The sequence below is a fragment of the Limulus polyphemus genome, unplaced genomic scaffold, assembly GCF_000517525.1.
Source record: "Limulus polyphemus unplaced genomic scaffold, Limulus_polyphemus-2.1.2 Scaffold466, whole genome shotgun sequence".
Classification (NCBI taxonomy): domain Eukaryota; kingdom Metazoa; phylum Arthropoda; class Merostomata; order Xiphosura; family Limulidae; genus Limulus; species Limulus polyphemus.
The window spans coordinates 129820-142458 of record NW_013666076.1 but is presented as its reverse complement, the minus strand read 5'-3'; the positions used below and the strand labels follow the sequence as shown (position 1 = coordinate 142458).

Here is a 12639-nt window from a genome sequence, read left to right as displayed (position 1 = left end):
TTGCGTAATAACGAAATAGGCCTAGCAAGATTACAACAACCTGTTAATATTAGTTATTGTTACTATTGTACGTGTTTACTGAAGATAAAAGTAACGAACTTGCGGTTATACTTTTTTTTTACTAACATTTGAAAATATAGTTACTTACCAACTTAAAAAAGACCTCAATGCTTAGTGCGGGATTACGTATGTTGAACGGGTAAGATATTAAAATCTAGTGTTTTATTTAAAAATAAGAATTTATAATTTATAGAAACATTGGAATTCTGATACACTGCATTCAATACATGTAGTTGTACGTTTTACTTTGAAATTTTGTAGTAATACTAATAAGTAATATGTAACTTGTAAGACTAACGTTACTAACAGTTAGATATCATTTATCATTTCTGATGTTTGAAGTTCAACTAAATTTGTTAAATTTCTGATGTAACTGAAGGTTGACATCAAGTCAAAGATGACGACAATGAAAGAATTCGCCATGTGATAAAAAAGATTTTTAAACTGTTAGTGTAATTTTGTCCCTATAAAGTGATTAGATAATTTAGCGCATAACAATGGAAATACATTAATTTTAACTTGAAGTTCAGTGATCATGGTTTTAACTTTTCTGGTAGGCAGAGGTATGAATAAATGCTATTTACGATCATTAATTAATGATTGAGTAAAGTCTAAAGTAGAAGTTAAAAGCTCACCCAAGCTGCTGACGACTTAATTTAACTGTAGCTCATCATAATTTCTCAATTTGGAAATTCTTGGAACCATATGGTTAGTCTGCACTAATATTATAACTCTACTCCTTTTTTTTTTTAGCCCTGGACCTGGTACAGTGGTAGGCTAGGTTCAAAGTTTATGTACATTTTTGGTTCTTAATCTTATGTCTCTATTAACCAGTTGGATTTTACCAGGTTTGATGTAGCAGTGTTTTTTTGTGAAATACATTTGAATGCTAATTGAGCATGTTAGAACGTAAGACCATTTGTCTGTTTCCATATCAGAATGTTACAAACCAAAATGTCTCATCATACAATCTGGGAAAAATTTTGTAAAGTAAGCTAAACAATCAAATTGACATTTTAAAGATATCTATGTTTGTCACAGTTTTCCCAAATAAATACTAAAATATAAAACTATATAATATATAATAAACACAAAATGGATAACATTAAATTGTGCAATATTTATATGTATATAATCCTCTTATATATTATAGATGCTACCATGGCATTTGGACTAGGTACATTTTGCCTATGATGTTCTAACTGGACATGCATTTGTCCCATTTAAAATGATTAAGTTCACTCTTCTTCCAACCAAAGCATAAGTCCAAAATTATATATTGTACTTCATTAAAAATTATGTTGTTATGACACTTGTTTGAGGGAACTTGAGCTAATAACACATATGCACCATCTCACTTGGCAAACAGTTTCACAAGTTTGTATAACTTAAACCAAAAATTTATCTGAAAACAAATATAAATTAAGGTTTCTAGTGATTAACCTGTTACCTTTAATTTTTAAGTTTGTATTTCGCATTTGTCCACTCAAACAAACCATCCACAGAAAGAGACTAACTGGACACCTGAGAATTTTGAACACCGGCATCATTTCTATTATACCTGATTTGTGCTAAAAAGAAAAAATACTCAAGTCTTTAATCTTATTTTCATAATTAAATTTTTTCAAACCAGGTATCTATGAAGCCTGTGCATAATGTTTTTCAGCATGCTGAAGTATTTTTTTATGTTCAATAAGGATACTAAAATTATACACACATTTAAGTAAGCCTCACTATAGTTTTTTTACTAAGTTATAACACTCTAGTTCAAAATACTTGTAAATGAGTATCAGGACTTGGTTAACTATACTGGTAAAGATGATGAACTTACAAGCTTATTTTATTTTATAACAATACTGATATGTTGCAAAATTAAAGTTATGGTTACAGTAAGCATGTTAGGTTCTCTTAGTATGACAAAGTCCTGCTGAAGAATAAAAATATGTTGTTTTAGGAGGTTGTGTTAACATAACCTATGGACGACAAGGAACCAACTACCCTTCTTGTGCTCTCACCCTTTTAAAAGTAGAAATTTAAACCCACTTTTTATTTTTTATGAAATTATCAATTTCTCTATTTTAAAGTGCTGATCTCCACTATTGCACATAGCAACTCATTCCATAAGTCAATCACACTCCTAGAAAATATAACTTTCTTAAGTTGAACCTTATCTGTCTTTTCTAAATCTTAAACTTGTTCCTTCTGGTCCACAGAATATAGCAAAGAGAAATCAGAAGCCTTTATTGTATTGTTACGTCTCCGTTCATTAGCTAACTTTCCGTAAATTCGTTCCGACGAAACTTTGGCGACACAAATCCTTTCTTAAATAAAACTGGTTTATTCTTTCTGAATGTAACTTTGCGATACACTTAATTTCAACAGTCACGCTATAACAAACGTCTCACGTGCTCGACTTCAACAATACTCTGTTCGATTACACACTCTCTGACTGCAGTTCAATTACTCATTGTCCCTTCACATTGTGACCATCTTATATATACCAGACTATCCCCAATCTAGTAGTCTCCCAATAATTCATGAAGGTTCGAGAAGGACGTGGTGTGATACTAGTCACGTGACCTCGCTGATACAACAGTATCAATCCTCTGATCAACTCTTACCTTTCTTTTCTCAAGATAAAATGAGAGATTGTAAACTAATCATGAAAGATAACCCTTCCATTCCTGAATTCATCCTAGTGGCCTTCCTCTAAACTGTTTATAATAAGTCAATGTCCTTTCATAAACAATAAAACCAAAACTGTACTCAGTATTTCAAATGAGACTTAACTAGTGATTTGTATAGAGAGATAAATATCTCCTTTGACTTGCAATCAATATGCCTGTAAATATATCCTAAAATTATATTAGCTTTACTTCTAGCAAAAGAGCACTGCTTTTATGACTTAGGTAATTTATTTATCGTTATACCAAGATCCTTTTCTTCAGTTTTGGACCCCCAATGGCTCAGCTGTAACTCTGTAGGCTTATAATGCTAAAAACTGGGTTTTGATACCGATGGTAGGCACAGCACAGATAGCTCATTGTGTAGCTTTGCACTTAACAGCAAACAAACAAACAAATTCAGTCATCATGCTATTGAGTGGGTTCCCATCTATATTCATCATGTAATCCAAATTATGATAACCATATGCATTATATTGCACTTTCTATCTATAATAAAAGGTCATTTTCCAACCATTTGTTCAACTTATCAACTGATTCAAGTCATTCTGCAGTATCTAATAATCCTTAACATAGCTAGAAATACCCAAGAATGTAATGTCATCAGCACACTTTACTAATTATGCCCATATCAATATCATTCATGTAAATAAAAGGCAAAGGCCCAAGCATTGACTGCCTGAGGTATTCCACTAGTAACAAAGGGACAGATTGACTGGACTCCATTAATAACCTTTTGCTTTCTTCCATCCAATCACCCTACAGTCAGTTCAATTAACTCTTTCTCCAACATCTTAAGTAATATTTTGCATGGTTGGGTACCTTATGAAAAGCTTTTTGAAAATGTAATGGAAAATCCACACTTCATCCAGATAACAAGTAGCATTCTTAAAAAAAGATAACAGGTTAATAAGGCAAAATTACTTGTAGTGAATCCATTTTGGCTTTTATTTGTGGTATAATATTTTACTAAATGATTTTTGTAAAGATTTTCTTATCAGACTGTGTAGAATTTTTTCCACTATAGAAGCAATATTAAATAGCCTGTAATTTACATAGCAATTCTTATTGCACACTTTAAAAACTGGAATAACATGAGCAACTTTCCAATCCTCATGCACTTACCCACTTTCTACTGATTTACTAAAAAAAGAAAGAGGAGGATTACATATAATTGTATTTGAAAGCTTATGAGAAAAAGTGGGTGATAAAACTGTGAAATATGTTTAGACAGAAGCTCCTAAAAAATATCTGTATTAGCAGTTTGTACAGGCCTTGTAATCATGTCCTTGGCACTGATAGCACATGTACAAGAAAATTAGTTATTGTAGAAGCATTTTTTATTTTTATGAGAACCTTAGTTTAAGGAAAATCAACTTAGTTTATTCATTTTTCTATGAGGTAGAAAAATATTTTTTTAATTTTGGGAAGTTGCTTTTTTGCTCAGCATTTATAGCATCAAAATATTTGAGGGTTTTATTCAAACTTCTTGCATTATAAGCTAAGAGTTGTCTCTAGGTTTCAGAGATGACCTACAGAAACTATATTATATTTAAAAAAGCTACATGAATAATAAAGAAAAATAGTTCTAAAACATACCTGTAAGAGATATCAATAGTAATTTTCTCTTCATTCAAAAAATGTATATTAATCACCACAGTATTCACTATTAATGTTTTAACTTCTCCATAAGATTCCACATACTTTATGCAATACTTTATCAGAGGCTTTCTGATTCTGAAAGCCAAAATATACAAGAATAACAAGGTTTTCATCATCCAAAGATGCTACTAAATGAGAAAAGTAAGAAAACTCTTTCTAAAGTTGTGTTGGCTGTTATTATATAAATGCCAATTTACTGAATGATATTTGATAATGGAAACCAATACCTTGCTTAACAACAGAAGGTAATCTTCTGGAATTTCTGCAGTGTAACTTTTGAAAGATGTAAGATAAGGCCCTATTAAAGCATTATTAGTTTTTAAGATAAATCTCATAAGAACTAAGAGCATTACTTTCCAGTAATGAATATACAATAATGCTTACAAATTATGAATAATTTACTCTCGGAGTACCTAATCTGACTCTGTCAGTGCCAATAATGATTACACCATACTACATAGGATTATAGAATATTTATAACATTATTATTAATTAGGAAATAATTTTAACAAAGAAGAGATAATAGAAGGAAATTCATTACTTTTAGATATTTTCTGATTCTATTGAATGAGATATGAAATACTCTGTACTTCAGAGAGGAAGGTGTCATCTAGGGCTAATTTGAAAATAATCTCCATTTAAAAAAATTCTTGGTTTAAAAAATTATTAAGAACTAATCATGTGTTTATTCTGTAATTGTGCTTTATTGCTGTATTATATATTAACGTGCATGTGTGCAATGAATATACTTATTGATAAGAAATTAAAATTTTTAGTCAAATATGTATTTCTAAACTTAGAAAGAAATAAAAATTTTCAAATTTGTTAGAGAAATTTATTGACTTGTTCATTTCCACAATATTTCAATATTACTCTAAATTTCAACAAAAGAATCACTCACACATTCCTGAGAGGTTAATGACATCCTAGCTAATTATTATAACAAAAGAATGATGGCTTAGAAAAATCAAAGTCAGGATGGAGCTTATGGCAGTGCATGTTTTTTATCACCCTATATTAAAATAATCTAAATTTACACATCTATTCTTTAAATATACAATTCAAAGCATGGCATAGTTTCCAGCAATTATGATTTTATGACAGTTTTGTCATTAATATATGATTCATTGTTCCTCTTCTTATTTCAGAGAAATCCGAATGTCTGGACTGAAGGTATGTTTAAAACAAATTGTAATGTTCAGTGTAAACTTTCTCGATGTACCTATTTAATAAGTATCTGAATGAATTTCAACTAACTGAACACAAACACACACCACATCATCAGATGAACCATTCTAGAAATTGTATAATTCCTATACACAAGTAGTTCTGCCTAGACACAAGTATAGATTTGGACTTTAAAAGCTTATCACCTGTAGTTCTTACACACTTTACTATTTTAGTACTCAAACAGACGCCCATGGAAAGTATTTCATAACATCTAACAATTTTAAACACCCAAATCAAATTGCATCTAATGTTTCCATACTTCAATGAAATCAAACTAAAGTCTAAAACTTGTTTTTAATAATTTACTTTTTTTAAATCAAGTATAATTTAATAGTCTTCTTATTGCCCTTTCTAGCTTGTCAATAACATATCCATGGTAAAGGGATGAAACTGAATACAGTATTCTAAAATAGGCTTGAATAGACTTATACAAAGGAAACAAGAACCTTGTTACTCATAAACTCAAAAATTGTGTAGAAACATCATAACACCTCTTTTTCACATACATGAAAAAGTTAGATATGAAGTTTTTGTTTTCAACGTTAGTGTTTATATCAAACAAGAAACAAATTATTTTCAAATTTCCTAGTGCCAGATGCATCATTTTGAATATCATTTAATGATATAGTGGAAAAACATTTTGCTCAACAAAGTCATTTCAACACTTATGAGTGAAAGTATAGAAAAATATATAACAATATGTAAGAAAAAAAGTTCATAAAAGAATGATTTTGTTTGCTTCTTTATGGTCTACCAAACATTATATGTTTCTTAACAAGCTTTAGTGACACTAACTTGCTAGCATTTACTTTTCACTGGAAACAAATTATATATTTTTTTAGTATTCCAAAAATTCATCATGCTTTTCATCTGGAAGAGGGTGGTGGGTTAGTCCCAAAAGTGCTATTTTGTTCTCCATCATTCATCAGCTATCCATTTCAGACATTATTTTGCTCGCACTTTGACATCCGTATTCTATTGACCATGTGTACACTACTGTACTGTAAAATTTTCTCCTTATCCAGTTCTAAACAATTATCAATATAATGCAACTTGTAATATGTTACTCATTAACAGTGAGTATTGTAAATATTTCCACATGTTGTCTATGCATATTGTTATTCAGTAATTTTCAGCACCTGTAAGATTAGTTCTTTGAACATTTAAGAGCTATCTACTTTTTGATAAGGTAACAGCAATTTCACAATACTTATTAATCATTTGCTTTCAAGTGAAAATATAGATGTCTTTAATTTATAAAATATACAATGACTTCTTTTTATTATTGTAGGTAAGTTAACCCTTTGTAGCCTGGAAATATTGTAAGAGAAAGTTATCTCAAACACAGAGTTCATGATTTTGCAGAGAATCAGTTATATCCTGTGTCTGTGTAATAAGGGAGTTGGAATTGTATGTCTTGAAACCAATTTTATATGCTTTTATAAATTTTAAATCCCCATATATTTATATGCATTTAATGTTACTGTAGTTAAACCTAAATCATTTCTTATTTTTTGATCGATTACATTTGTTATGGAATTTGAAAAATGTTCTTGCCAGTTTAAAATTTCTTCATATTGAATCTGTGCTTGTTAATAGCTTATGTTTTGATGACTTTCAACTTCCTAGGGGAGGGGGGAGGAATTATGTATGTAGAAGCTTCAGCATCATGGAAGAAAATGATACAGGATATATTTAAAAGAGACTTCAACTTTGTATGTTTTTTGTTTGAAGAATTAACAAGCTTATATTTTTGGATTGAACATGGAAACAAAATTTACACTACTCACAAAAAATTAAAGGATAGTAAGATCTTGATATGCTTTTTCAAAAGTTTAAGAAAAAAACACACAGAGACATTCAGTATTGATAAAACTTTTTTTATTACAAATATCAGAGAAAAGAACAACTTAGTAAGATGAACAAACTTAAGAAAATGACTCTTTTAGTAGCTGGTGGATCCTCCTCTATTGTATATGACATCTCTGCACCTGTTCCCCATACTGCTGATTTGCTGGGTCATCACAGTCCACTCCTGGATGAGGGCAGCTCTGAGCTCCTGGAGAGACATAGGAGCAAGTTGTCTGTTTTTTAACTGCTCAACCTAGTAAGTCCCACACATGCTTAAATGGATTTATGTTCAGTGACTTAACAGGCCAGTCAAGTACCTCTATTCCTTCATTCTGAAAAAAACTGCTGCATGATCTTGACAGTGTGAGGACAGGCATTGTCCTGCTGTTATACCAACTCATCTCTGACAGAACCAGCAAAAGGGGGGGGACAATGGATAGAAAGATCTCATCTATGAAACGTTTTGCTGTCAGGTATCCTCCATTTGTATGCCCCCCTCCCCAGACCATGATTGGGCCACCCCTAAAGGCGTCATGGTGGACAGTGTTACAGGCCAAATAATGCTCTCCTTCATGTCTCCAGACAATCACTTGAAGATACATAAAACCTGCTCTCATCTGTGAATGGTACAGGAGTCCATTGCTGAAAGATCTAGGTGACACATTTTTGGGCAAACACCAGCCAGGCTGTTTGGTGCCTTGGATTTAGCACAGGGGCTCTAACTGGTACCCTAGACCAGAGCTCAGCCTCATGGAGTCTGTTATTAATCATTGAGCATGATACATGCACTCTAGTGACTTGTTGAAGCTCGGCCTGTAGCACTGCTAGTGCAGTATCTAAGGGCTAAATTCTGCAGATATTGGTTGTCTACTACACCTGTAGCCCTTCTGTGATCTTGGTATTCTCCTGTGGCCTGATATCTGCACCACAATCTAGTGACCACAGATTGTGTCACCTCATTCTGGAGCAGCCATCCTGTAGCCTTGTGACAGCTCTGCAAACTTCAGTTTCAGTTAGTTGGTTTCTGACAGCTTGCACACTCTTTGCAAGAGTCAATACCAGCAAAAAATCCATAAATCTAGCATTATCTCAACAGTAGACATCTTTCCTGATCAATCAAAACTAGCATTTTGTTTTGTTGAATATGGTTTATTTCTCATAAAGACCTATTTCATAAGGAATCATTGGTATATAACCTTGCAAATCTTAGGCAGAATTAATGTAATCCTCTACAGTAAGCATAATAAATTTGAAAAAACTTGAGAACCTAAAATATGTAAAGTCAGAAAACCTCATTATCTTTTAATTTTTGTGTATAGTGTATTTCATAAAATAATAATATTTTGAAGATCACTACAATAGGTGTGTATGTCATAATCATACAAAAAGAAAAATACCTAATTATATTCGTTTATTTGCATTGGTGTAGACGTTCAATCAGTTCAAGTAAAAGTGTGGAAAAAATACAAATGACCTGCTTTACAAGTAGATAGAGTTCTTTTTGTACTTACAGAACACTTTATTTTTTTTTATTTTATTTTTTTTTGTAAAAGAGATGAAAGTGAAAAAATACAGGAAGACCAAGAAACGGCTAGTGATTAGCTGTGCTTAGCTTTGGATCAATGAAAAATCAACAGTAAACACATTTTAGAAAACAATACTTGTTAAAAACGTAATCAGTTTAGGGTTTGTATATTCAACGTTCAGATAAACTCAAGAATGTGCATTGGTGGAATTGAAGATTAGTTGCATGAAAGGTTTTTTTTGTACTAAAATAAACCTTTGAATTTTTTTTTCTTCGTTCTTCATGCTATATTAAAGTGTGAGACATTGATAGCATATATTGTTCATTTTACAATTCCTTAATGCTTATACCCTCCATTGCAGAAGAAGAAGAAGAAAAAATATTTCGTTGAATAGATGTTAGACGAGCAGGCACGATCATCGTCTCAGCGAAGCCTAGAAGCGCGTGTTTGTCATTGTTGGTTTGATTGAATGGTCTCTTCCTGCAATTTATTAATATAGTTAGCAGCGCGCTGTCCAGCATCAACGTTATAGAGAGCATCCATGTATGAGACTGCACACAAACTGCTTTCTTAAGTTGTCGCCTGTAAGATGTGGAACTGCTATAAATATTCCGAACTGGATCTTTAGGTTCAGTTCAAAATTTTCACTTTACTCGTACTTTTAATGAACTATTTCTACTGAGGAAAAAATAAACTTTTGTATTAGGATAAAGATCTTATATTGACTAGTGACGGTTATTAAAAGATGTAAGTTTATCATTCAAAGAAGCCATGAGTGAAAACATATGAAAATATTATAAAATGTCAAACACACTACATCTGCTATATCCAGGACTGATGAGGATTTTACTAAAACATATGGTATAACATAAAGTCATTCAACTAAAACTTGTGGTATAACAGTCTTTCAACTAAAACTTGTGGTATAACAAAGTCTTTGAACTAAAACTTGTGGTATAACAAAGTCTTTGAACTAAAACTTGTGGTATAACATTGAATGACCAGATGTCTCAGTTTTTAGATGTAGTTCTGGTGCCTTTATATATCGGTTTTGAACGTTTAAATGTCCTGGTTTTTGTCAGTAATCTGTAACTCTTTCATACTTTATTCAGTTATTTGAGTCATAAAAACCGTGAATCATATAGAGAACAAAGTGTTTTTGTTCTAGTATAAATGTATTGGTTGGTGACAGTAATCTGTATTAAACATTTTTAGTTTATTTATTATACTATAAATATTAGATAGGTTGACCAGAAGTACCGGTTTTGCCAAGATACTTTTTGTTTTTTGTTGTTTTTTTTGGAATATTGTCTGGTGCCCCAATAAATCCTTTTGGGACGTCTAAATCTTTCGGTTTTAATTTTTGTCAGCAAAACTATAGCAAATGTGTATTCTACGTATTCAGCACAGAGCTCCTGCGACTCTTTATGTAAGGTACGAAATACTATAACAGGATACAACACTAATGTTGAATAAAAAATATCGTTTGATTACCATATACACGTTAACCAAATAAATGAATCTCTTCGAATTGTTGAGCCAGAAACAAGGTATAGGCATAAAAGTTCCGTATATTATAAGTTTCCTGTTCTTCTATGGCACTAAGAAAAACGTCTTCCGGTAAACATATTCAAACTAGTTCAGTTGTTGCCAATTTAATTTCAAGTAAAATCAACCTGTTATGTTATTTACAAAAAAGAAAGGGCTATTATTTCTTTGTTTTTAGAATGTTTTTCTTAACCTGAAAAATAGGTCGTGGTCAAGCATAAGTGGGCTTCATAAAATTAACTTAATAAATAGTAAATAAATATGTATTTTTTAATCACTATAACTTATTGTATATAAATCAAACTTTAATAAGCTCCCATGCGTCTCTCGGAATATTCAGAATCACGCGTCTAGTTTCATGGGGCTGTTAATGTCGTTTCAGGTTTTCGTGTTGTTCACCCGTAATAGAAGGTGACTGTTCGTAATATTTCAGGCCTTGTCACGTGTCAAAGACTTTTGTGCTCTTTAGGTGCGCTGTCGTGTCTACAAGAACGTCTGCTACAGAAATCCCTCTTCTTTGTCAGGTGGTTGTGCTCGGGCCAATCACGTCGTTCGGCGCAATCGCTAGTGTTCATAATTCGCTGGTTGTGTTGTGCGTGCGTGCATTACATGCGTGTTATGCTCTTCTTACCCATCATCTTCATGGACTACAGCATGACAAAGGTAAGCCAACACTAGAGCATTTCTTTTTGAAAATATTACAATTACATAGGTTTATGTAATTATCCGTTTGGTATTCAGATGTTTAAGAAATATACATGAAACGTGTTGCTTTGTTAGCATGTATATGTACAGTCATTACTCTGTTCCGTCCCGGGACGACGTGCCGGTTTGAGTTCAACTTCAAACCTATTCTGTGTGTGTGTGGTACCAATAAGAAATTTGCTAACATGGCTTTTATGCTGGTAGAAATGTGCTATATAAACATTTGGCTAGTAGTTTACTGTAACCCAGCCTTAACCAGGGGAGTTACTTTTTTCTTTACTGATTCTTGTGCGTTCATACATTATATACTCATTCTCTTTTAACATGAACTTTGAATCATAAACCATCCATTCGTAGAGAAACTGAATATGAACATCGCGTACCTATTGGTTTTGCATGGGTCATGTGTACACCTCCGCAACCATTCATTGTTCCCAGTGGCCATAGCTCAACGTGGTACTGGTTACTGTAACGTGATCGTGTTTCAAGTATTGGTAGTGTTTATGGTATTGAGAATCGCCTTATAATGAAAGTGTATCTGAATCGTAATATTCATTTAAGTGTTCACTAAGAATGGTGATTTAGAACTAGGGTAACTTAAAAGGTTATAATAAGTACGTGTGGATTTAAGTTTACTATTAGGGTCGAATTGGCGTTGAACTGTAGCAAATTGTTAAATCATCTTTTGTTACTATCATGCGTGCATTATTATCAACTAGCAGAAATATCCGCCCTCCGGACAGGTATAACTGCTAGTTCCTGTAGCCTTTTCTGGAATTGTCTGACAATTTACAACAATGTACTCGTACTTTACATTCAATAATGTTTACCATCGATGAGAAAAAAGATTTTATTGAAATTTTAGTTTAAAAATTAGCTATCATCACAGTATTACATCACAGAAGTATTTCTTTGTAGACACAGTTATTAATGAAAGTGCCTTGCTTTTTGTTGCATGAGATTTTCACTAAAGAAAAACACTTTTTTTAGTTTGTTTTTCATTGTTTTATATTTGAGACTTACTCAGTTTTTTAATTTTTATTGGTTAAATCTGAAACATATTTTTGTGGAAATTTCCATTGTTTTATTTATAGCTCAGCTATAAAAATACTGCCTAGTTATAATTGGTGATGATCGGTACGGTAGTTTCCGAGATCCGAGTTTTGGACGTATACATCGCAAGCTCCATTATTATCAATTACAAATAGCGCTAGCTACCTTATTTTTCGTAATATAAGACGCAACCTTATTTTGAAGACAAAGTTTTTGGGGGAAAAAAGCTACAGTCGCATATGAAAGATTTTTTATTGAACAAAAATTCAATTTGATACTTTAAAAAATTGTATATATTGTTCTAAACACAAAAGAGCTCA

The 12639-nt window shown here is 32.0% G+C and overlaps 1 protein-coding gene across 2 annotated transcripts in view; it reads left to right on the top strand.

The window, feature by feature from the left end:
* LOC106458459 (polypyrimidine tract-binding protein 1-like) overlaps window positions 1-12639 on the top strand; it is an 85802-nt gene continuing 73163 nt past the window's right edge. The window contains exons 1-2 of one of the 2 annotated variants that reach the window (XM_013917975.2): window positions 1-199; window positions 5555-5579. In XM_013917975.2, the coding sequence (XP_013773429.1) occupies window positions 168-199; window positions 5555-5579 (57 nt within the window). In that variant the 5' untranslated portion in view covers window positions 1-167. Of the gene's footprint in view, window positions 200-5554; window positions 5580-11074; window positions 11225-12639 lie in introns of those variants that run through there. The other variant, XM_013917976.2, reaches the window with a different exon arrangement.